This window comes from Melospiza melodia, chromosome 21 (assembly GCF_035770615.1).
Source record: "Melospiza melodia melodia isolate bMelMel2 chromosome 21, bMelMel2.pri, whole genome shotgun sequence".
Taxonomy (NCBI): Eukaryota; Metazoa; Chordata; class Aves; order Passeriformes; family Passerellidae; genus Melospiza; species Melospiza melodia.
Window position 1 is genome coordinate 12824046 of NC_086214.1, and position 22189 is coordinate 12846234.

General features: G+C 53.6%; 1 protein-coding gene across 2 annotated transcripts; it reads left to right on the forward strand.

Moving 5' to 3' along the window:
* Window positions 1-743: 743 nt before the first annotated feature.
* Window positions 744-21993, forward strand: DHRS11 (dehydrogenase/reductase 11). 2 transcript variants are annotated; one of them, XM_063173836.1, is made up of 7 exons: window positions 744-886; window positions 10076-10285; window positions 16857-16951; window positions 17450-17579; window positions 18206-18298; window positions 18874-18939; window positions 19439-21993. In XM_063173836.1, exons 1-7 carry the CDS (start codon window positions 755-757, stop codon window positions 19478-19480), a joined length of 768 nt encoding a protein of 255 aa, XP_063029906.1. In that variant the 5' UTR covers window positions 744-754; the 3' UTR covers window positions 19481-21993. The 2 variants fall into 2 exon arrangements, with proteins under 2 accessions (XP_063029906.1, XP_063029907.1); XM_063173837.1 differs by having other exon boundaries at window positions 10079-10285.
* Window positions 21994-22189: the final 196 nt, after the last annotated feature.

A 22189-nucleotide genomic window follows, 5' to 3' on the forward strand; every position in this document is an offset into this window, starting at 1 on the left:
AAAACCAGGCTCTGTGCTCCTCCAGGGATGGTTTGGGGATGTGGAGTTACTGCCAGCACAGCAGGGACCGTGAGGGCCCAGCTCTGTCTGTGGCACGGTCCCAACCTGGCACTGCTCAGCATCAGGTGCCTGTTCTGCTTCCAGGAGCTGGGATAAGGGATGGCCAGGAGCTGGAAATCCTGCCCTGAGGGCTGTGCCCAAGGGCAGCATGCTTTGGGGAAGGGGGTTGGATTTGGAGGCTGCAGCTTTGTGGGGGCATTGTTAAATCCTACCCTTTTTTTACATCAATTCAATACCAACCCTTCTACCTCTTCCAATTAATCCATTTCCTCACACGTTTCTGAGAATTATTTGAGCATCCTTGGCCCTGGGGAGGGGGATAACACTCCCTTCTCTCTGCTGCTCACCCTCTGCTCTCTCCACACCCATTTCATCGCTCTCTAAAACCTGCTTGGCTCTTGGATCCTGCTCTACTCATCCCTCCCGTGGCTGCTGGATCCTGCTCCGCTCATCCCTCCCGTGCCTTTCCACGCTGGGGAACGAAACCCTCAAACCCCGCTCCCACCTGGAGCTGAGCCCCTCAAACCCCGCGCACGGAGGGCGTGTCCCTTATGGGCGTGTCCCTTATGGGCGTGTCCCTTATGGGCGTGTCCCTTGTGGGCGTGTCCCCGGGGCCAGGGGCGTGTCCCGGGGCGGGGCCGGCGGGCGGGCGGCGCTTTGTGCGCGGCGGCTGCGGCGGGGCCGGGCCGGGGCCATGGAGCGCTGGTCCGGCCGCGTCGCGCTGGTCACCGGCGCCTCCGTGGGCATCGGCGCGGCCGTGGCGAGGGCGCTGGTGCAGCACGGCATGAAGGTGGTGGGATGTGCCCGCAGCGTCGACAAGATCGAGGTACCGGCGGTACCGGCGGGGCGGGGGCCGCCTCTCCCCTCACGGGGCCGCCTCTCCCCTCATGAGGCCGCTCCTGGCCCGGCCGGGCGCTGACACCGTTCGGGGGATGCCCGGCCCCGGCTGCTCCTGCCCACCGAGCCGCTGGAGCGGGGGGAAGGTGCCCGAGCGAGGAGCGGGGTCGGTTTTCGGTTTTCTTTTTTTTTTTTTGTTTTGAGCCGCTTCTTATCGAGGTTAAAAATAGCATCTCTGTCCCCGGGAGCGGGATGGGGCTGCTCGGGAGGCTGGGCGCTCCTGGTGTTCAAACAGGGTTCGGTCCTGCCGGGAGCATCCCCACAGCCCCCTCAGAAACCTGATGGCGCTGGCTTGGCGATAAAGATGCTCACAAGAAGTGTTTTCTCGGGATTCCTGTTGTGTGGGGGTCAGCTGTGCCTCGCAGGGGCTTATTTGCCATTTAGGAAGTTTCCTCTGAGGGAGGAATTAAGTTTTAGTCATCTTAAATGTCGCCATCGTGGGTGTTTGGAGCTAAAGGGGACTTGTGCGATATCCAGGGTTGTGTTTCCATAGCCGGGGTGATAAGGGCTGTGCACAGCTGACTGTGCTGGGAATAAATGGTCCAAAATTCACGGAAACCAAGGCTCGGCATCGGTGGCGTTGCTAAGCGGGGTTGATGAAGAAATGCTCGGGAAAAGCCAAACTTTTCCCCTTTTTCATTGCGCGTCACGGAGGCTCTGCTCGCAGAGAGGAGAGAGCACCAGAGCACCAGTGTGACCGAGTGCACTGTCCTTTGGGGCTGCTGCTGATTTGGGATTCGCAGCGTTTTGGTGCTGTGGTTTGCAGGGAGGGCTGAGCTCTCCAAAGCCTTTCCCACCTGCAGCTGGTTGGATGTGCCTGGCAAAGGATGCTGCAAAGGATGTTGTCGCTTCCCATTCCCCTCCACAAAGTTATTTCCAATATTTGCCGTTTCCAGCGGCGCCCTTATCTTGGATGTTGTTCTGGACTCTTTTCATTTGGGAAAGAAATCAATGCAACTTGTGTTTTCCTTCGGTGTTCACGTGAGTTTCCTTCCTTTCCCAACCTTTCCTGGCCAAAACGCAGCGTGGGTTTAAAAACCAGCAGTGCTGTGAGGCTTTGTGTTTGGATTTGAGTGTGCCCCGGGGCGATGACTCCTGTATTGATCATTGATTGATTGGGTTTGCAGATTGGGGCCGCTCCCCGGTGTCCTGAGCTGTGTCACACACGTGTTCCCGCAGCAGCTGATGTTTGTCCCCTCGCTGGGACCCGAGTGCGTCTGCAGGGCTGTCATTTGTTTTGCTGGGTGTCTGGACTGTGTTTTGCTCCGCTGCTATTCTGGGTTTATTTATTGTCGAGCTTGTTTCCCTAACGAGGAAGAAAATCCCAGGGGGGGAAGGTGCTGGAGCGTGGGGGGGATCCAGGGTCACTGTGGGAACAGCTCTGTCACCTCCTGGCTGCCAGGGATGCTGTGGGAGCTTTCAGAGCAGGGCTGTTCATGGAGCTGTCCTCCAGGAGATTCACCTTGAGGCTTTTCCTTAAAAAAAAAATTAAAATATAATAGGAAAATATCCAGACTTGGAAGTGTTTGGGGATTTGACTGGGGGGGGATTGAGGGATGCTGGAATGCAGTGATGGAGGGAGGAGAGAAAGGGAATGTGAAGCAGCTGAGGGTTTGGTGATGCCAGAGCATCCCCAGCCATGGCTAACAGAATGATGGAATCCCAGGTGGTTTGGGTTGAAAGGAACCTTATAAACCATCCCATTGCAACCCCCATGGGCAGGGACACCCTCCACTATCCCAGGGGGCTCCAGGGAAGCTTGGCATGGAAAGAGGGCAAGAGCAGGGTGTGAAACCTGGAATGCAGAGCTCACTCTAACACAAAACCATCACATTTCATCAAAGTTCAGGAAGGTTGCTGGTTTTAAGGTGAAATGCTGGAACCCTTGTGTAAGGTGGTTTTGTAACCTCCTTCTAACTGAAAGAGCAGGTTGTCTGGTGGGGATTTAGCTGGGGCAATAAATGCTATGTCAAGATTTCTTAATCTCTTGGAAAATCAGATAAGGGCTTGAGGCAAGATAACGAAGGATTTGCAAAGTTGCGTGTTTGGCATTAAACCCCTGTCACAACTCCAGTGACAGTATTTGTCTTTTGAAATAAAAAATTATTTGTCTTTTGAAATAAAAAATGGTAATGGCTCACAAAAAAGCCCCCAAAACCCCAAAACTGCAGAAGGATATTTTTTAATTTTTCCCTTCCAGTGGCTCCACTGTCCACATTTCCCTCCCTGCTCCCTGCTGCAGCCTCTTCGTGTGGGTCATCCGACAGGAGCTCAGGCAGTCAGACATCGAGGAATAAAATATAATTAATCTGGCTGTATTTTCCTTGTGCACGCCAGGAGGTAATTCAGGTTGAAGGCTTGTTTTAAATGCAGAGCCTGGAGGTACTAACAGCTGTCAAGGACTTCTTGGCATGTGCTCAGGGAGCGTTTGCTGCTCTCCAGACACCGCCACGCGTTCCAAGGCAGCAGCTCTCACCGAGCAGCCAAGTGGTTTTATTTTTTAGCAGCTTGGAAGAGCAGGTTTTTTTTGGGGAAAAATGCTCCTTGGGTGCAGAGATTCGCTGAGATTTACAGCCACAGCCACTTGGGTGCTCCTCACTTCCCCCTGCTCCTCCTCGTGTTTTCCAGGAGTTTGTGTTTGGTGTGTGGCTCCTTGCAGCAGCCCAAAAAAAGGGGAGAATTTGCACATGCATGGGACAAAATGTTCCTGCCCTCCCAGCTGGCAAAGCCCTCTCTGGTCTTTTATTCAGTGAGATGTGTGAGTTTTGTTTTGCAGGGTTTTTCCCCAGGTTGGGAGGGTTTTCCTGGCTCAGAGGGACTCTGCAGCTTTTCCCTTGCAGCACAGCAGAGCAGGAGGCAGGGAGCTGTTTCCAAGGGGTTTGCAGTGGTGCTGGTACTGTGCTTTTTTATAACGAAAATTGGTTTATTTTCCATTTCCAGAGAACGGCAGAAGTGCTGGCAGGTGCTCCCCCTCCATGCGTGGTGTCAGAGCCCTGACCTGCAGCGTGGCTGGGGCTGTCACTGGGGGGAGATGCTCCAGGTGGGACACTGCCCCTGCTCCAGCTCACTGGAAATCCTCCAGCAGCTCGGTTGCCTTGCCCTGCTGTGCCCAGGGATGCTGTGCTCCAAAAGAAATCCATTTTTCCCTGTCTTTGATGGCGTGCCGAGAGCAGAGCCGTGCAGGAAGCAATAAATGTGACTTAAGATACAAGGTTTAACCAATTAATTCCAATGCATTTGTGACAGGTATTGATCAAAGGTGACATTTATAACCAGGGCCTGCTTTGTCAAGGTTAGGTCTTGCTCAGGAGCAGCCTTTGATAAGCTCAGCGATTGATTGCAGCTTGGAGCAGCCCAGGCTCTGGGGAGGCTGTTGGGAGGAGGAGGAAGGAGCTGAGAATTCCTCGTGGGACCTGAGCATCCATTTTTGGGCTCTCTGGCCACTTCAGGGAACCCTCAGGTGCTCCTAGGAGGGTAATTAACAGCGTAATTAACAGCTGGTTGCTGAGTGTGGTGTTTAATTCCCTGCAGGCAGATCAGATGATGGTTTAGAGCTCACCTGGTTCCATTTTGGTGTTTTGTCTGTCCCTCTGCCCAGCAGCTGGCATGGGTTTCCTGGGCTGTCCCCACAGGTTCCCCCATCCTGAGCAGGGTAATCCCGAGGCAGGGTGCCCGTGGAGTGTGAGTGACCTTCGGAGTCCCCTTGGCCCCTGGCAGGGGCTGTTCTGCGTTTGGGGATGGTGGGCTCAAGGCCTCTGAAGGGCTTTTATTGCCACTTGTCCCTGACCAGATCCTGTCTGATAAACAGCAGAGATCCCATCATTGCCGGGAACAAATACTGCTCTGTGCTCATGGATTCCCTCAGCCTTGAAACTTTAAACCAGCCTGGATTCCTCTGTTTCTCCCCCAAAATGTGCTTTAAGAATGTGACTTTGCAGCAACCCCCCCTCCTCTGCTGCTCTGCTGTTCCTGGGGTTTGCAATGGAGCAGCGATACCACGCTCAGAACCCCAAAAAGAAATAATAACTGAGCTTTTCCTGGGTTTTGGAGCTGGGATGGGGATGTGTGCTGTGTCAGGTGGCTGTGCCGTGCCTCAGTTTCCCTGTGCCAGGACCTGGGGGTGTCGGGCAGGGGCTGAGGCTCAGCTCTGCCCCCTGAGCTGGGTGCCTGTGGCTTCCTTGGGGATCCCAGTCCTGACAGTGATCCCAGTCCCAGCAGGCTCTGTGGGGCTGGGTTTAGGGCAGGCTGAGCTCTGTGGGGCTGGGTTTAGGACAGGCAGGGCTCTGTGGAGCTGGGTTTAGGGCAGGCAGGGCTCTGTGGGGCTGGGTTTAGGACAGGCTGAGCTCTGTGGGGCTGGGTTTAGGGCAGGCTGAGCTCTGTGGGGCTGGGTTTAGGACAGGCTGAGCTCTGTGGGGCTGGGTTTAGGGCAGGCAGGGCTCTGTGGGGCTGGGTTTAGGGCAGGCTGAGCTCTGTGGGGCTGGGTTTAGGACAGGCTGAGCTCTGTGGGGCTGGGTTTAGGACAGGCTGAGCTCTGTGGGGCTGGGTTTAGGACAGGCTGAGCTCTGTGGGGCTGGGTTTAGGGCAGGCTGAGCTCTGTGGGCTGGGTTTAGGACAGGCAGGGCTCTGTGGGGCTGGGTTTAGGACAGGCAGGGCTCAGAGGAAGGCAGGGATATTGCTCTAATGAGCTGTCACGGTGACAGCAGTGTCACCTCCTCCACGCCAGCCTGGAGCAAGGAGTGACAAACTCAAAGTGCCTTGACGTGAGTGAGGAGGGGCTGGGTGAGTGCCTGAAGGTGGCGGGGACCTCTGGGGCCTTTGGCTGTGTGTGTGTGACAATGGAAATTGAACACTGAGTGAGCTGAGGAAAACATCTCCTGGGATGCTGAACTGCTGGGGAAGTGCAGGGAGCAGAGGGGGCTTGGGAAGGAGCAGCGTGGCTCTGGGAGCTCATCCCCCAGCTCTGGCTCAGCCAGACCCAGCTTAGCAGGAGCCTGGGAGGAAATGTGGAATGATATTTATCCTTGGATCTTATGGGCCAAAAGGTACCCAGAGCTCAGAGTGTGATTCTCTCCATGTGACACAGCTCTGAATCCCACCCATGGGCACAGAGCACAGTGGAAATAAATAAATAAACAAACAAACCTCACCCTGCTGCTTTATTCACTGTACCTCTCTATTATGCTGTTATTAAATCTTAATTAAAAGCAGCTTCAGACTTGCCAATCATGGAATGAAAGGGTTTGCAAGCCCCCAGTTGTCTCTCACAGCTGTGGAGCTGTTTGTTACAGTTTTTGTCCTTCATTTCCTCCAGGCAGCAAAAGTGATTGGGGTGATTTTGGTGCTTTTCCAGTTGGTTTCTTGGTGCAGGAGCTCAGTGAGTAGGACACAGGTTCCTGTGGTGAATGGCAGGTGAGATTAAAAATCACCCAATGTCTTCTCCTGGCTTCCATCTCTCTGAGCTAAACGTGTCTGAAGTTAATGGGAGACTGTGCCAAATAAAGCCCTGCTTGACTCCTTCCTTCTTTCCCCCCTCTTTAGAGCCCCTTAACATTTTATATCAATTGGTTCTGTAAAACCATTTCACCAGGACTGAGTGTGGATATGCACAAAGAGCATTAACCCTTTCAGGGGAGAACTGGAGGCTTCTGAGCACAGCAAACCCATCCCATAAATGAGAGGCATCCTTTCAGACTGGCTGTCCATTTTCAGGCATCCAGAGATAATGCTGTGCTGCAGAGATGCTGGGAGTGTCCCAGGCTTTGGAGCAAGCTGGGACAGTGGAAGGTGTGGAATTGAATGATATTTAAAGTCCCTTCCAACCCAAACCATTCTTATTTCAGATTTCCATCTCCAGCTGCTGGACTTGCACTGCCCTCACCTGTATTGCAGTTGCATTACCTGGTCACTCTCAATCTGGAAAATCGGCTTTTTTCTCTTTTTTTCTTTCCTCCTTGTGCATGGGGTGAGCTCAAAGTGGAGTGAGCATCACTTGAGTGACTTAATGGATGCTCTGAAAAAAAAACCCTCCATGAGCTCCAGCTCAGAGCTGCTTTTCAAAAGTCTCTTGCAAACTTGCCTGCAGTTGATGTTTCTTTGAAGAGCCTGTGATGACTCTTTATCTGTAGATGGTTGGAGCACAATCCAGCCCTGCCTGGGTGTCAGCAGTGTTCAGCACTTGCTTTTCAAAGAGAATTTGTTAGCACAAGTACAGCCTGAGAGATGAAAGGATCTGTGTTGGAGGCAGCCAGACACCAGGCAGGGAGGGAAAGGTTTTGAGGGAGATTTGATTGCCCAGGTCAGTTGTGGCAGAGAAGCTGAAGAGAGAAGTGAAAGGGCATTCTCCTGGTGCAGCTGGAGCAGAGGAGGGGCAGCTCCAGCCAGAATGCTCAGCTTGGAGGGACCACTGTGGGGCTTGTGGTACAGCCTCCCTGCTGCAGCAGGGTTATCCCAGAGCAAATCACAGCCCTTGCTCCCTCTCCTCCTTCACCTGGGTTGGCACTGAGCAGGGGAGGGTGGAAGTGGCAGCTGGACATGGACACAGAGCCCTGTGTCCCCCTGGGCTGTCAGTGAGCTTGTCTGTCCCTCCCTGTCCGTGTTGATGGGTCCCTGTTCCCTCCAGCTCTCCTGGCACGGCTCCTGCTCTGGGAGATTCCTCCCATTGCCCTGTGCTCGTGTTTCTCATTTTTGGACATCTTTGGCATTGCTTGGTTCTCACTCTCTCACCAGTTCATGGTCCTTTTGCCCTTTTCCCCTCCTGTATCTTTGCAGGAACAAGGCCCCATCCCCGGAGCAGTTTAGAACCTTGCAGCAGCCCTTCCTGCTGCTGTGAATTTCCTAAATGCTGCTCTTGCAGGGACGCAGGCATTTCCCCTCCCCTCACTGTTTATTCAAGCGTGTGCTCCAAAGGTGAAAAGGAAAATATTCTCCCACTCCTACCAGCACATCACCAACAAGGTTCCCTGCATGGCAAGGTGCTGGCAGCCCCAGGAGGGCACAGAGAGGGGTGGGATTCAGTGCCAGGGCAGCTTTGCTCAGGCAGGGCACAGAGGGGTGGGATTCAGTGCCAGGGCAGCTTGGTTCAGGCAGGGATGCTGTCAGGGGCTCTCTGGGGATGCTGCTGGCAGGGATCAATTCCAGCTCAGCTCAGCACGTCCCTGCCCTCCCTGCCTGAGCTGTGAGAGCAATAATGATCATTCTTGTGTTCTGCAGGGCCTCCCCTGAGCTGGGAGCCAGGCAGGAGAGCAGCTCCTGCACCACAGCTCTGCCCTGGGCTGGTTCTGCCTTGTGGTCCATGGAAGCTGCTGGGGTTTGGGGAAGGTAAAGCAGCAAAGCTGCAGCTGCCTGCTCAGGGTTTTGGTCCAGCTCTGTGGTTGGCTCAGCTGCTGGGAAAGGCTGAAAATCATTTACCAGACAGCCCCAGAGTGCTTCATTTACCAAAATGCCTCAAGTGGACGTGTTTGAGGTGCAGGGAGGGCTGGGCAGGAGCTCGGAGCTGCCTCCATGTGCCATCACTTGCAGGAGATCCTGCCCTGGCCCTCGCTCCTCCCTTTCTGAAAGGCTTTTTGGGGATTGCAGTGCCTGGAGTGCAGGGGGAGCTGTCTGTGGGGGCAGGCACACGCAGGGCTGTGTGGCACACGCTGGAATGGCACCGTCGGTGACACCGCCACGGCCCCGTGTCCCGGGCATTTGGTGGGCGTTTGTAGCCAGAATCCATCTCCCCTCAGGAGCCAGACATCATGTGGCTCCTGCCTGGCGCTGGGAGCTGTCACTGTCACTGTCACTGCTGTGACACATCGGGGAGGAGATGCTGCTTCTCATTAGCGTCAGGGGTAAAGGGCACCCTCGGAGCTGTGCTGGCAGCTGGCAGCAGCTCCTGGCCCTGCCTTGGCTGTGTGTCACCCAGCCTGACAAAAGCTTGGGGTATTCGGAGTCATCCTTGGCCGTGGCTAACGAGGAATTGTCCTTTGCCAGTGTGGCAGACTCCCGGCCTGGTGCCAGGGCAGCACTGATTTGTGGTTTTGATTTGTATTTTGTGTGCGCTGCTCACCCTGAGCAGGAGCAGCACAGCACTGAGCCTGTCCTCAGCTCCAGAACTGAGAGGCTGGAGCTCTCAGCTTCTGGATATTGAGATCTCCTTTTTCTTAATTAGCATCACACTGATCCTTCCCCTGTGCCTGCTTTGCAGGCTGTGTTAGCCCTGAGGTGTGGTCTTCAGGAAGTGGCTGCATGAGCTGCTCTGTGGGGAGAGTGGGCTGATGGCTCTTTCCACCCTTCCTTCTGGCTGTATTTCCATCCTTCCTGCTGGCTGTTTTCCCCCTTCCTTCTGGGTATTTTTCCCCCTTCCTGCTGGCTGTTTTCCCCCTTCCTGCTGGCTGTTTTCCCCTTTCCTGCTGCTTTTTTTTTCTCCTTCCTGCTGACTATTTTCCCCCTCTCTGCTGGCTGTATTTTCCCCTTCCTGCTGGCTGTTTTTCCCTTTCCTTCTGGCTGTTTTTCCCCTTCCTTCTGGCTGTTTCCATCCTTCCTGCAGGCTGTATTTTCCCATCCTGCTGGCTGTTTTTCCTGATGACTGTTTTCCCCCTCCTGGTGGCTGTTTGTCCCCTCTCTGCTGGCTGTTTTTCCCCCATCCTTCTGGCTGTTCCCCCCCCCCCGTCCTGCTGTCTATTTTCCCCTTTCCTTCTGGCTGTTTTTCCCCCATCCTTCTGTCTGTTTTCCCCCCATCCTGCTGTCTATTTTTCCCTTTCCTTCTGGCTGTTTTTCCCCCATCCTTCTGGCTGTTTTTCCCCCTTCTGCTGGCTGTTTTCCCCCCATCCTGCTGTCTATTTTCCCCTTTCCTTCTGGCTGTTTTTCCCCCATCCTTCTGGCTGTTTTTCCCCCTTCTGCTGGCTGTTTTCCCCCCATCCTGCTGTCTATTTTTCCCTTTCCTTCTGGCTGTTTTTCCCCCATCCTTCTGGCTGTTTTTCCCCCTTCTGCTGGCTGTTTTCCCCCTATCCTGCTGTCTATTTTCCCCTTTCCTTCTGGCTGTTTTTCCCCCATCCTGATGGCTGTTTTTCCCCCCTCCTGCTGGCTGTTTCCCCCCTCCTGATGGCTGTTTTTCCCCCCCTGCCTCTGTCTCCCCCAGAAGCTGGCAGCTGAGTGCCAGAGCGCTGGCTACCCGGGCACGCTGATCCCCTACAAGTGTGACCTGTCCAACGAGGAGGAGATCCTGTCCATGTTCTCTGCCATCAGGACCCTTCACCAGGGGGTGGACGTGTGCATCAACAACGCGGGGCTGGCGCGGCCCGAGCCGCTGCTCTCGGGGAGGACGGAGGGCTGGAGGACCATGATCGATGTGAGTATTCTGGCCCATTTGCTGTCTCTCCTGGCCACCCTGGCCTCATGGCAGAGCTGAGGATCTGCTCCCCAGCCTGCTCTGACACAGCCCAGTTGTGCTGCCTGGGGGGTGGAAGGACATCCTGCCCTGCTGAGCCCCCGCCTTGGAGGATGGAAACACAGCAGCATTTTTCCTTCAGCTCGCTGGCTTTCTGAAGGATGAAGAGCCTCCATTTTTCCTCTTTTTTTTTTCTATTTTTTTCCTCTTTTTTCTCCACTTTTTTTCCTATTTATTTCCTCTTTTTCCTCTCTTTTTTGCTCTTTTTTCCCTCTTTTTTTCCTATTTATTTCCTCTCTTTCCTCTCTTTTTTGCTCTTTTTCCCTCCTTTTTTCTCTGTTTTCTCTTTTGTCCTCTTTTTTCCCTCTTTTTTCCCTTTTTCCCTCTTTTTTCCTCTTTATTTCCTCTTTTTTCCTCTTTTTCCTCTTTTTTCCTCTCTTTTTCATCTTTTTTTTCTCTTTTTTTCTCTTTTTCCTCTTTTTCCTTTTTTCCTCTCTTTTTTCCCTTTTTCCCCTCTTTTTCCTCTTTATTCCCTCTCTTTTTTCCTCTTTATTCCCTCTCTTTTTTCCTCTTTATTCCCTCTCTTTTTTCCTCTTTATTTCCTCTCTTTTTCCTCTTTTTTCCTCTTTTTCCTCTCTTTTTCCTCTCTTTTTCCTCTCTTTTTCCTCTCTTTTTCCTCTCTTTTTCCTCTCTTTTTCCTCTCTTTTTCCTCTCTTTTTCCTCTCTTTTTCCTCTCTTTTTCCTCTCTTTTTCCTCTCTTTTTCCTCTCTTTTTCCTCTCTTTTTCCTCTCTTTTCCTCTCTTTTCCTCTCTTTTTCCTCTTTTTCCCTCTTTTCCTCTTTATTTCCTCTCTTTTTCCTTTTTTTTACCTCTCTTTTTCCCTCTTTATTCCCTCTCTTTTTTCCTCTTTTTTCCTCTTTTCCCCCTCTTTTTTCCTCTTTTTTCCCTCTTTTCCTCTTTATTTCCTCTCTTTTTCCTTTTTTTACCTCTCTTTTTCCTCTCTTTTTCCTCTCTTTTTTTCCTCTTTTTTCCTCTTTTCCCTCTCTTTTTTCCTCTTTTTTCCCTCCATTTTTCCTCCTTCTTTTTTTTTCTCCTTTTTTTTTTCTTTTTTTCTTTTTTTTTTCTTTTTTTTTTTTTTTCTCTTATTCCTTCAATAAAGCAGGAAATGGAATGCCAGGCGCTGGGGTTTGCAGCTAATCCTGTTACTTGTGGCAGTGGTTTGTAGAAATGGGCAGATTCTTTTTGGCTTAAAAACCTGTAATGCTTTTTGTCTTTACAGCTTCATTTTCCGCCCATAATCTGGTTAGGGCTGGATGTGAATGGGAGTGTTTCATGTGCTGAAATGGGAGCTGTGCACATGGCCCATCCCACTTACAACTTCTCCTGGGCACCTTCTGTGACTTCACCATTTTTGTCATTTTGTGGGGGCCCTTTCTCTGCACACAGCACTGGGAACCACAGCTGTGGGACCTCGGGATGGTTTGGGTGTCCTTGCAGTGTCTCTGGCCAGGGAGGTGCTGGATTTTGGTGTGATTTCCCCTCCTCTGGCCAGGGAGGTGCTGGATTTTGGTGTGATTTCCCCTCCTCTGGCCAGGGAGGTGCTGGATTTTGGTGTGATTTCCCTCCTCTGGCCAGGGAGGTGCTGGATTTTGGTGTGATTTCCCTCCTCTGGCCAGGGAGGTGCTGGATTTTGGTGTGATTTCCCCTCCTCTGGCCAGGGAGGTGCTGGATTTTGGTGTGATTTCCCTCCTCTGGCCAGGGAGGTGCTGGATTTTGGTGTGATTTCCCTCCTCTGGCCAGGGAGGTGCTGGATTTTGGTGTGATTTCCCCTCCTCTGGCCAGGGAGGTGCTGGATTTTGGTGTGATTTCCCCTCCTCTGGCCAGGGAGGTGCTGGATTTTGGTATGATTTCCCCTCCTCTGGCCAGGGAGGTGCTGGATTTTGGTGTGATTTCCCCTCCTCTGGCCAGGGAGGTGCTGGATTTTGGTGTGATTTCCCCTCCTCTGGCCAGGGAGGTGCTGGATTTTGGTGTGATTTCCCCTCCTCTGGCCAGGGAGGTGCTGGATTTTGGTGTGATTTCCCTCCTCTGGCCAGGGAGGTGCTGGATTTTGGTGTGATTTCCCCTCCTGTGCCGCCTTCCCTTGCGCACAGAAACATTTTCCTCGCAGGGACAGGAGTGGAACCCGTGGCTGGCAGCACCTCCAGCAGCTCTGGGAGCTTGTCCTGCTGAAGGGGAGGAGATGTCTGAGGAGCTCTTTGAAGGCTCGGGGCCTCGGCAGTGGAGTCAGCTGGGAGCCGTCAGCTCCCCTGGCTGCTCTGTGCTCTGTGTAAAAGAGAAGCACTCTGAGACTTCAGGCTCCTGCTGCCAGGCCAAGAGCTGCCACATCCTGCCTAATTAAGTTCTTGTTAGGATTTTGGCCAGCCTGCTGGCTGCTGTGGCTGCAGCCAAGGCCAGCTGAGCCCAGCTTTGTGTGCCCAGAGAGGCTTTTGTGGGCTCCCAGCCCGGGTCACTGCACAGCCACATCTCCCGGCCCCGTTGCCATGGAGGCTTTAAAGAAAATGAAGTGAAGTGGAGCTGAGCTGAGCTGCTGTCCAGCAGGGCACTGCCAGGCCCTGGGGGTCACCTGGGCCTTGGAAATGCCCTGTCCTGGTCCCTGGGGCTGGGTGGTGTGTGGGATGCTGCACATCCTTTGTTTTTATCAGCTGGGCAGGCTTGGGGGGACCTGTGGCATTTCCAGCTCCCCCAGTCCATATTCCCTTCCCTTGCTCAGCTGGAAGTGCTCCCATTATCTCCCTTCCACCACTTTTAGGGAGAAAGATTTTGGAGTGGGATTGTCCTGTATGGGACACTGCAGTGTTGGTGTTCACAGTGGCTCAAAGTTTGGGGTCCCCCTGTTGTGGGGGCTGCTTTGGGCTGGGATGGGGGGAAGGAGAGGTGACCCCACAATGGCGGTGTCAGGAAAGCACTGGGGGATGTTTCATTCCCAGGGATGGCTGTGTGGCTGTCCCTGCTCTCTCAGTGCCTGGCAGAGATGCTGCTGCAGCAGCCTGAGCCAGCCCAGCAGACATTTCCCTCTCCCATCCTCCAGCAGCTGCTGCCTTGGCTCCTCGTTTCTGTGCTCATGGAACAGCCCTGCAGCATAAAGGCAGAGCCCTGGCATGCTCCAGAGCCCAGAGCCTCACCCAGCCTGGCCTGGGCAGCCTGACAAGGCTGGGCTTTGCTTTCCATGCTGCTGCTCAGGCTGGGGACAGCTCGGTGCAGTTGTCCCTTTTGTCCTGTGTCCCTGCTTTGTGGCTGCATGGCAGTGGCAGTGTCCCCCCTGGCAGCGTTCCCTGGCACTGTCCCTGTCTGCAGGCGCCATGGCAGGGCTGGGGGGCTCTGCAGGGCCAGCCCCCCTGCCAGGGCACCCCAGGGCCAGGCCAGGCTCCTGTCCCTCACAGGGAGGGCTGCCAGCACCTTCCACTGGGTTTGCAGGCAGCAGGGAGCTTCTTCCCCAGCTTCCCTGGAGAGCTGGGAGATGCTGTTGGACAATTCCAGGGCACCTCTGGGCTGCAGGATGGGAAAAGTTTCCCAACAGCCATCAACCATCGATTTAGGAGGCATTAGGGCCTTAAATCCTTAAATTAAAGGCTTTTTTTTTTTTTATTTTTCTTTTCTTTTTTTTTTCCTTTTTGGTAAATTGATTTTTGCTTCCATGCATTTTTTATGAGCTTTGAGGCTCTGTGTCCTTCCAGATTCCACTCTCCATATCCTCCTCCTTGCTATCCATCTAACAGTGAAAACCACATTGTAATTTACTTATTCCTCTCCTTTTCTAATGTTCTGGTGCTTCATTGTCTGGTGTTCATTCCCAGGGTGGGAGCTGCTCCTCCCCAGGCAGTTTGGAATGAGGGATGTGCTGGTTTGCAGAGCCCTGCCCAGATGTGCTGTGGGTGCAGAAGGGAAGGTGTCACCTCAGGCAGGTTTGAGCCCATCCTCCCCCATGTTCTGCCTGGTTTCTGAGGCTGGAGCAAAGTCCTGGTGTGCAGGAGGAGCTGCTGTGCACACTCTGAGCCTCTGGGGCTGCAGCAGCTCCTTCACTTCTCACCCACTGACCTTTCCAGCCAGGAATTCAAGCTGAACTTCCCATTTTCCCTGCTCAGGGCACATCCCCTGACTCCTCTAGACACAGCATGGGTTTGATGCTTGGCATTGTTCACTGACAAGCCAGGCTCTGTTCTTCTTGCTTTTCCCAGCCATCTGTGCAGGGATATGTCTGCTGTGAGCTGTGCTTCCATGTGTGCTCTGGGGCTGGGACACCCCTTTGGAAGCCTTGGGAGAGGCTGATTCTGGGAAAGGGAAATGCTGAGCACTTCTAGGAACAGGATCCTTTGTGTTCTCTGACCTGGCAGCTGGGGCTGGTTAATGTGGCACCGTGGTGGCTGTCACAGGGCTGCTGCTGACACTCAGGTGTGCTGGGCACCCTCGTAAGGCACCTCTGAGCCTGTTCTCCCTAAAATAGGAATGAGGCAGAAAATTGTCTGATGTGGGTATTTGTAACAACAGCCTCGGGGTCACACACACTTGCTCATTTTCCTCCTCAGTGCCTGCTGCACCTTTTTGAAATGGGATTTCACCCCAAACCCAGTCTGTGCTGGTGGGAAAAGGCCATCCCAGCTCAGCTGCCTTCCAGCCAGTTGTTTTGTTGCACCGTGGGGTTTTATCACAGGGCTCTGGACTTTCCCATGTGCTGTTGATTGGGATCTGGCTCTGCCAGGAGCTGTCAGAATGTTGTAACCTTGCCCAGGCCACTCTGAGTCACTTTGGGGTGATGTTACCCTCTAGTGGCCTTTGGAGAGGGATCTGGGAGTGGCTGCTCCAAGGAGGAGCTGCCTGGTGGGCTGGGGGAGGCAGGATTTGTTTGTCATGGGGGTTTTACACCAGCAGGTGCCCAGGTCCATATCCCAAAGCCCAGGGTCAGGCTGCAGGGTGACTCCTGCTTTCCCTGAGCACCCTGTGTGAAATCCCTGCTGTGAAATCCCCAGTCCTGCCCGTGCCCTGCCTGCTCCGGGCTCCACCCCAGTGCTGAGGGGTGTCTCCTCTCTGCTCCTTTTCCTCCTGGCACAGCCCAGGTGGATTCCCAGGTTAAAGATTTATCTCTGCAGCCCAGGTGTGATGGTGAGGAGCCAGCAGTGCCTCTGCCCGGCCAAAGTGCACTGGGCTGGGGGTGGTGGCTCCTGGTGCTGCCTGGGCACTCCCAGGGGCACATCAAAGCCCTGCTTATCTCTGCTTATCTCTAAGACAAACCCCTCAGCGATGGCCTGGCAGTGAGTGGGGAATAAGGACCAGACAAAAGCAGTGACAAGGATCTGACCCTGCTGCTCTTTGTGCTGCTCAGTTATTGCATCTCCCAGCTCCATCCCTCTCCTGCCTGTCCTTTTGTGCCAGCAAGTCCCAGTTATTCTGCCCCATTCTTGTTCTTTTTTTTCCCCAGGGATGATCCCAGCCCTCTCCCATCTCCATCCCTCACTGTTCCTGCTGCTCCACCTGCCTTCTGATTCATCAGAAAATCACTTCTCCCTGCAGATTGCAGTGTGTTCTGACCCTTCTGGGCTGCTCATTTAGCTGGCCAAGTGGCATGCTGTTACACAGGACCTGCCAGGGGATGGTCACATCCTTCCTGGAGGCCTTCAGCAAAACCCCTTCCAAACCTGAGCCCCCTGAGCAATGAGCACTGCTGCTGGGATTGCTGCTCATCACTGCTGCAGCACCTCCGGGCCCTTGGGATTCCAGCTGGGAGAATTTCCTCATCTTTATCTCCCAGCAGCTTTGGCTCAGTGTTTATGGTCAGGACGGGCTGGAACGCTGTGCATTAATGCTTGGGGAGTGACAGGATCGAGTTTAACCAAGCCAGGGCGGTGCTGGTGCACAGAGCAGGGGCCTGGAGTGCTCTGGGTCCTGCAGGGCTGGGGAATCGCCACTTTGGGCTGGGGCAATGTCACCAGGCAGGGACAGGGACAGGCACAGGGACAGCTGGGTGGCTCCCACAGCCCCAGGCTGAGTTGCCCACTCTGGGGTTCCCTGTGGCACAGAGTGAGCCTTGCTTCCCGTGCCTGGGAGCTGCTGGTGCCTCCTGTGAGCTGCTGGCGCTGTGACAGGCAGGAGCTGGGGATTTCCTCGTTAACGAGCTGCCCTAATTACCTGCTGTGAGTGCCCTGCCAGCTGTCCCGGAGTGCTCAGTGAATCACCTCGGGCTCCTGCCTGCAGTGCTGCTCTGGGGAGGGCTTTGCTCTCCTTCCTTGGGCTTTACCCTCACCCCTGCCCCTAAAACACCCAAATCCATTTATTTCTGCCCCCTCTGGGTGTCTGTGCACCCCTGGCCCTGTGGCTGCAGCCCCCAGCTCAGCTGTGGGGTGTGAGGATGAGCCATTCCCTCTTCGGGTTTCCCTGGGAATTGCCTGGGGACGAGACTGGAGCTGATATCCCGGATTTTGGGCACACAGGGGGTGCCAGGCAGGACTGCTGGCCTTCATTTCCTATTTTCTCCCCCTCAGGTCAATGTGATGGCCGTGAGCATCTGCACCCGGGAGGCCTATCAGTCCATGAAGGAGAGAAACATCGACGATGGGCACATCATTAACATTAACAGGTGAACAAAGGGGGCTGTGGGGCCAGCCTGGGGCCCTTCCTGCTCCTCCCTGCAGCACAGAGAGGATTTAAGCACCGGCTGGGGTCAGCCTTGGGCTTTCTCCTCCTGCCTGCCTTACAGGAAGGGTTTCAGCACTGGAGCTTCAGGCTTGCTGTGGTGCTGATGGGGATTCCTGAGGACTGTGGGGCTTGATGCTTAAAACTTAATCTTTGCTGGTCTAAAGGGAGGAAGACCAAACCAGGGAGATAAGGATACCTCAAACGAGGGAGATAAGGATACTCTAAATGAGGGAGGAAAGGACACCCCAAACCAGGGAGAAAAGGGTGATACCAACCCCTGCTGATGGGGCAGGGCTGGCATTTGGTTTCTAGGGCTGCTCAGGGAGGTTTGGCTGTGCCCGTCCCCCGCTGCAGCCCCATGCCAGCCCCCAGTGGGTTCATTGTGGTGCCCTGGGGTCCCTGCCAGCTGCCAGCAGCGTGCCCTGTGCTCTGTCCCCAGCATGAACGGGCACAGCGTGGTGCCCCAGTCCGTGGTGCATTTCTACAGTGCCACCAAGTACGCGGTGACAGCGCTGACCGAGGGGCTGCGGCAGGAGCTGCGCGAGGCCAGGACCCACATCCGAGCCACGGTGAGAGCCAGGGCCCTGGGCTGTGAGAATGGGGCTCAGCACCCTGGGGATGGTCAGGAAATCCTCTGGGGAACTGTCCCAGACCCACATCCGAGCCACGGTGAGAGCCAGGGCCCTGGGGTGTGAAAGTGGGGCTCAGCACCCTGGGGATGGTCAGGAAATCCTCTGGGGAACTGTCCCAGACCCACATCCGAGCCACGGTGAGAGCCAGGGCCCTGGGGTGTGAAAATGAAGCTCAGCACCCTGGGGATGGTCAGGAAATCCTGTGGTGCTCTGTCCCAGGCAGGTGGGGGCACAGAAGGTCTGGGAAGGGATTTTTGGGGTGCACAGAGTGGGAAGCTGCTTGTTGGAGGGGTCACATCAATAGAAGGAGGCACTGAGCTGGGCTGTGGGTGCTCAGTCAGAGCTTTTTCATGTTTTTCTTTGCTTCTCTGTCCCTCTGGGCTGTGAGGAGGGAGGTGCCCACCAGAGGTACCTGCCACAACAATCAGTAAGGTCTGCTCACTTCAACTGGTCCCTTAAAATGGGTGGGAAAGGAGAATAACAGAAAAATATTTTTTTTTTTTTCATTCTTTTACTGAAGGGGAATTACAAATCCTATTAGGATGTGCTCTGCTTTGTTCCAGTGTATATCTCCAGGACTGGTGGAAACAGGATTTGCTTTTAAACTCCATGATAATGACCCTGAGAGAGCTGCTGCTACGTATGAGAGCATTCGGGTAGGACCTGGGGGAGTGGGGGCAGAGGGAAGTGGCTCTGGTTATAATTGATCATTTCTCCTGGCTGATGGTTCCAGGGAGTGCCCAGTGCTCTCCAATCTCAGCCTCAAACCTCACATTTTCCACTGGTATTTACAAACTGTGTAGGTTTCCATTTGGGTTCAGTTTCCAGCTCCTTCCATTTTTCCTTTTATTTTGATGTTTCTGTAAATCAGAGTCATTCAGCTTTGCCATTCTGCAGGCTGTGACTTCTTCATTGCAGAGGAGATGGGACAAGCAGAGGTGCCAGCACAAGGAGAAGTGTTCTGCAGGTGGCAGGGGATTTTCTGTGGGAATTCCTGACAAGGGTGGCAGAATCCCTGTGCCAGCAGTGAGATTATCCACAGCAGATTATCAGCACCAGGCACATCCTCTGTTACATTTCCAATGCACTGGGTATTTCCTGCTTGCTTGTCCCTCCTGGCCGTGCCCCAGTGACACTGTCAGAGCTCATCAGGGATGGGCAGGAGAGGAGGGATCTCCTGGGGAGCTCTGGGGGTGCCCCCTGACCCAGAGCCCTTCTGCTGTTGTTGCAGTGTCTCAAGGCTGAAGACATGGCCAACGCTGTCATCTATGTCCTCAGTGCCCCTCCTCATGTCCAGGTAGGCTGGGGCTGGGGCTGGGGAGGGGCTCAGGGCTGCCCTGGCCTGGCTGATCTGCTGCTGGATCAGCTGGGAGCTTAGGGAGCCTGTGCTGGGGATTAGCAGGGATCACGTTTGTTTACACTTCCAGCCCTGGGATGGCACTGCTGGGGCTCTGGCACTGCTCAGGGTGTGGGATGGCACTGCTGAGGGTGTGGGATGGCACTGCTGGGGCTCTGGCACTGCTCAGGGTGTGGGATGGCACTGCTGAGGGTCTGGGATTGCTCAGGGTGTGGGATTGCTCAGGGATGGCACTGCTGGGGCTCTGGCACTGCTCAGGGTGTGGGGTTGCTCAGGGATGGCACTGCTGAGGATCTGGGATTGCTCAGGGTGTGGCGTTGCTCAGCTCATCAGGCTCAGCCCTGGTCACAGTGTAGAAGTGCCCAGTGCAGAATTCCAGTGCAGGATCCCAGGATTCCAGTGCAGGATTCCTGTTCCATGCCACGCTGCTCTCTTGCAGATTGGGGATATACAGATGAGGCCCACGGAGCAGATCTCGTAGCAGGGCAGGAGGATGAGGAGGATGAGGAGCACCATGAGCAGCACATGCCCACTCCACCTGGAGCCCTCTGGCAGCCCAGGCTTCCCTCAGCTGGCTGGCAGCGTTTTAATCAAGTACCAAGGATCATGTCTGAAGAATTGTTTTTCTCTCCCTCTCTCTGAGCTGGTGCTGGTGCTGAGCCAGTTTGAAAAAAGAAAAAAGAACCACAAACTCGTAGTGGGTCTCTTTCTCCCCCACTCCTTTCTGGAACTGCTTGAGAGTAAAAATGTGTTTGAGAATAATGCAGGGAAGTGGTTTGTGGAAGATGGCTTGTCTCCAGGCTGATTTATTCTTCATTTTGCTTTCTTATCAAGGTTTGTTTGATCTTCGTTGCTGATGCTGTGTGTGGACCTAGGTGAAGTGGCACAAGATGTTTGCCAGCTTCGGTGTGCTTAGGGTTTGAGATTTTCAGTGGACATGATACATGAATCCATCTAACACTCTGAGTTTATTTTCATCAGGTTGATTACTGATGGTGGTGATGCAGGTGATATTTTCCTTTTCTTTTGTACTCCACTGCCCTAACCCCAGTGTACAACCTCCCCCAGCCCTCCTTTCCCCTTCACGTGGCTCATGCCTGCCAAGTTTGAGCAAGTATAAATGTGTGTGCTTGATATTTCTCTTTTTTTCTAGGTAGGTAAATATTTGGAGGAAAAGCACCTGTCCCTGTGCAGGTTAGGATGATAATCTAAGTGCATAGTTACAGTAAGAGTGAGTTGTTTGGTATTTTTAATAAAAACTAAACGTGTGCTGTCTTGTGACCACCTCTATCCTTGGTATCATCTCCCAGCACTCTCGATGTTCTGTGTGTGATTTTTGCATGCATTGACACTTTTCTGCAAACGTGGATTGCTCTGGTGCTGTTGAAATGCTGGTGCTGAGGAGCTGGAAATGGTGGAAGTTTATTTTTATGTAGAGACACAAACTCTGAGAGAGAGAGAGAGAGAGAGAGATAGAGTGGAACAAGCCCTGCTGAAGGTGTCTGGAACGAGGAGGGATGTGCAGATTTGCAGGGGCCTTTTGGCCACAGAAAACAGCAGGAGAAGGGTCTGGCTGAGATCCTGTGCTGGTGCAGCCTCAGTGTCTGGCTCTGGGTTTACTCTGAGGTGAGGGAGAGGAGAACTGGCCCCATAGCAGAGCTGGAGTTGTCTGGAGACCCTCTGCAGGGAGGTCTGTGTGTGTGCCCAGCTCTCCAGGGAGCTCCTGGGCACGTTGCCTTAAGATTGCAGACCCCGTCCAGCTCCTGCTGGGCTCCAGGAGGGCAGGGATGGTCAGAGCAGAGGACAGAGAGCTGGGAGATTGGGGTTGGATTGTTTGGCTTACACCACAAGAGCCCTGGGAGTTCATCTGTGCCAGCCCTGCACAGGGCAGAGCAGAGCTGGGCCACCAGGACACGAGTTTGGCTCCCTGTACAGCCTTGGGCAAGTCACTTTACCTCTCTGCCTCAGTTTCCCCGGCTGGAAATGGGGATAATGACACTCACCTACCTCACAGGGGTGTTGTGAGGACTCACAAGCTTTTGTAAAGCACTTTGACAGGCGCTGTGTAAGTGCTGAGTGTTGCTATTGAAGTATTGTTATGAATTAAACCTTGTGATACCTAGAATTCCTTGTGCCAAAGGTGAGCAGCTGTAGGAGGATACAAGGAGAAAACTGGCATAACGTTCCTTTCATGATGGCAAAAACAAAAGGCAATTTGCCCCTTTTTTCCCCCTTTATTAACACTCAGTTTGTTCTGTCAGTTCACCAGTTTTTACTGACAAGTGCACCTGGATTTGGCTTTTTAATTTATGGTGAGTGAAATCCCTGCACTGCCCTGCTCCAGGATGCCAAGGTGGTGCCTTTGTGTGCATTCCCAGCAGGTGCCCTGTGTGCCATCTTTAGAAGGTGGTTGAGCTACTAAAGAGGCCAAAAAAACCCAGAAAAAAATGAAAAATTAGCGACTTCTGAGCACGGATGTGGGCAGCAGTGGTGAAACGTGGAATGGTGGCAGCAGCTGTGTGCAAAGGTCACAGATGTTGCAATGTGTGGCTGAGGAGGGCCTTCACATCTCCCTGTGCTGTAAAAGGAGGATTTGGAGAGAATTGCTGAAGATGCAGAACCCTGACAAAGGGTTTGTCCAGGTAGTTGCTCCCTGCAAATACAACCTGGCAGCCCTGCAGCCCTGGAAGTTTTTTTTTCTTTTTCCCCCAAGAACATTTGTAATCTCTGAAGTCACCTCGAGGTGACGTGCAGTATATTTTTCCATTTGAAGTGTGGTTTTAGGGGATCATCCCTGCTGCCTGCTAACCTCCCCCATAGGAGGGCTCCTCAGGTGGCCTTGGTGGCACCTCCTGCCACCTCCCTGGGATGAGATGGGACCCCACCCCGAGGCAGCGACACCCCTCAAACGCCAGGATCAGTGACCTGTGTAATTGATCAGTAGGTTTCTATTGTGAACTGTAAAATAAAGAATAAAAAGAGAGGCACACTGTGGCTCGTCTGCGGCGTGTTTTGTTATTTTTGTGTTAAACCTGAACAGCCTTTTTACTGTTCACACCCAAAGTTTTCTTTGGGGAACGACCCAAACAGAATCCTTCCCTTTGGGGTCTTTATGGGGAAAGCCAGAGTTTCTTTGCAGAGCTGGACAGCATCCAGTTGTCTTGGGGGGTAACCTGTGGGGGTCTGGCTG

What these genes read in the sequence shown, in the direction of transcription:
- DHRS11 (XM_063173836.1), top strand. Translation starts at nt 755, where the DNA reads ATGGAGCGCTGGTCCGGCCGCGTCGCGCTGGTCACCGGCGCCTCCGTG. An exon ending in GCTGGAGGACCATGATCGAT is followed by an intron (nt 10,286 to 16,856) that starts GTGAGTATTCTG and finishes TCTCCCCCTCAG; the next exon opens with GTCAATGTGATGGCCGTGAG. An exon ending in GTGCCCCTCCTCATGTCCAG is followed by an intron (nt 18,940 to 19,438) that starts GTAGGCTGGGGC and finishes GCTCTCTTGCAG; the next exon opens with ATTGGGGATATACAGATGAG.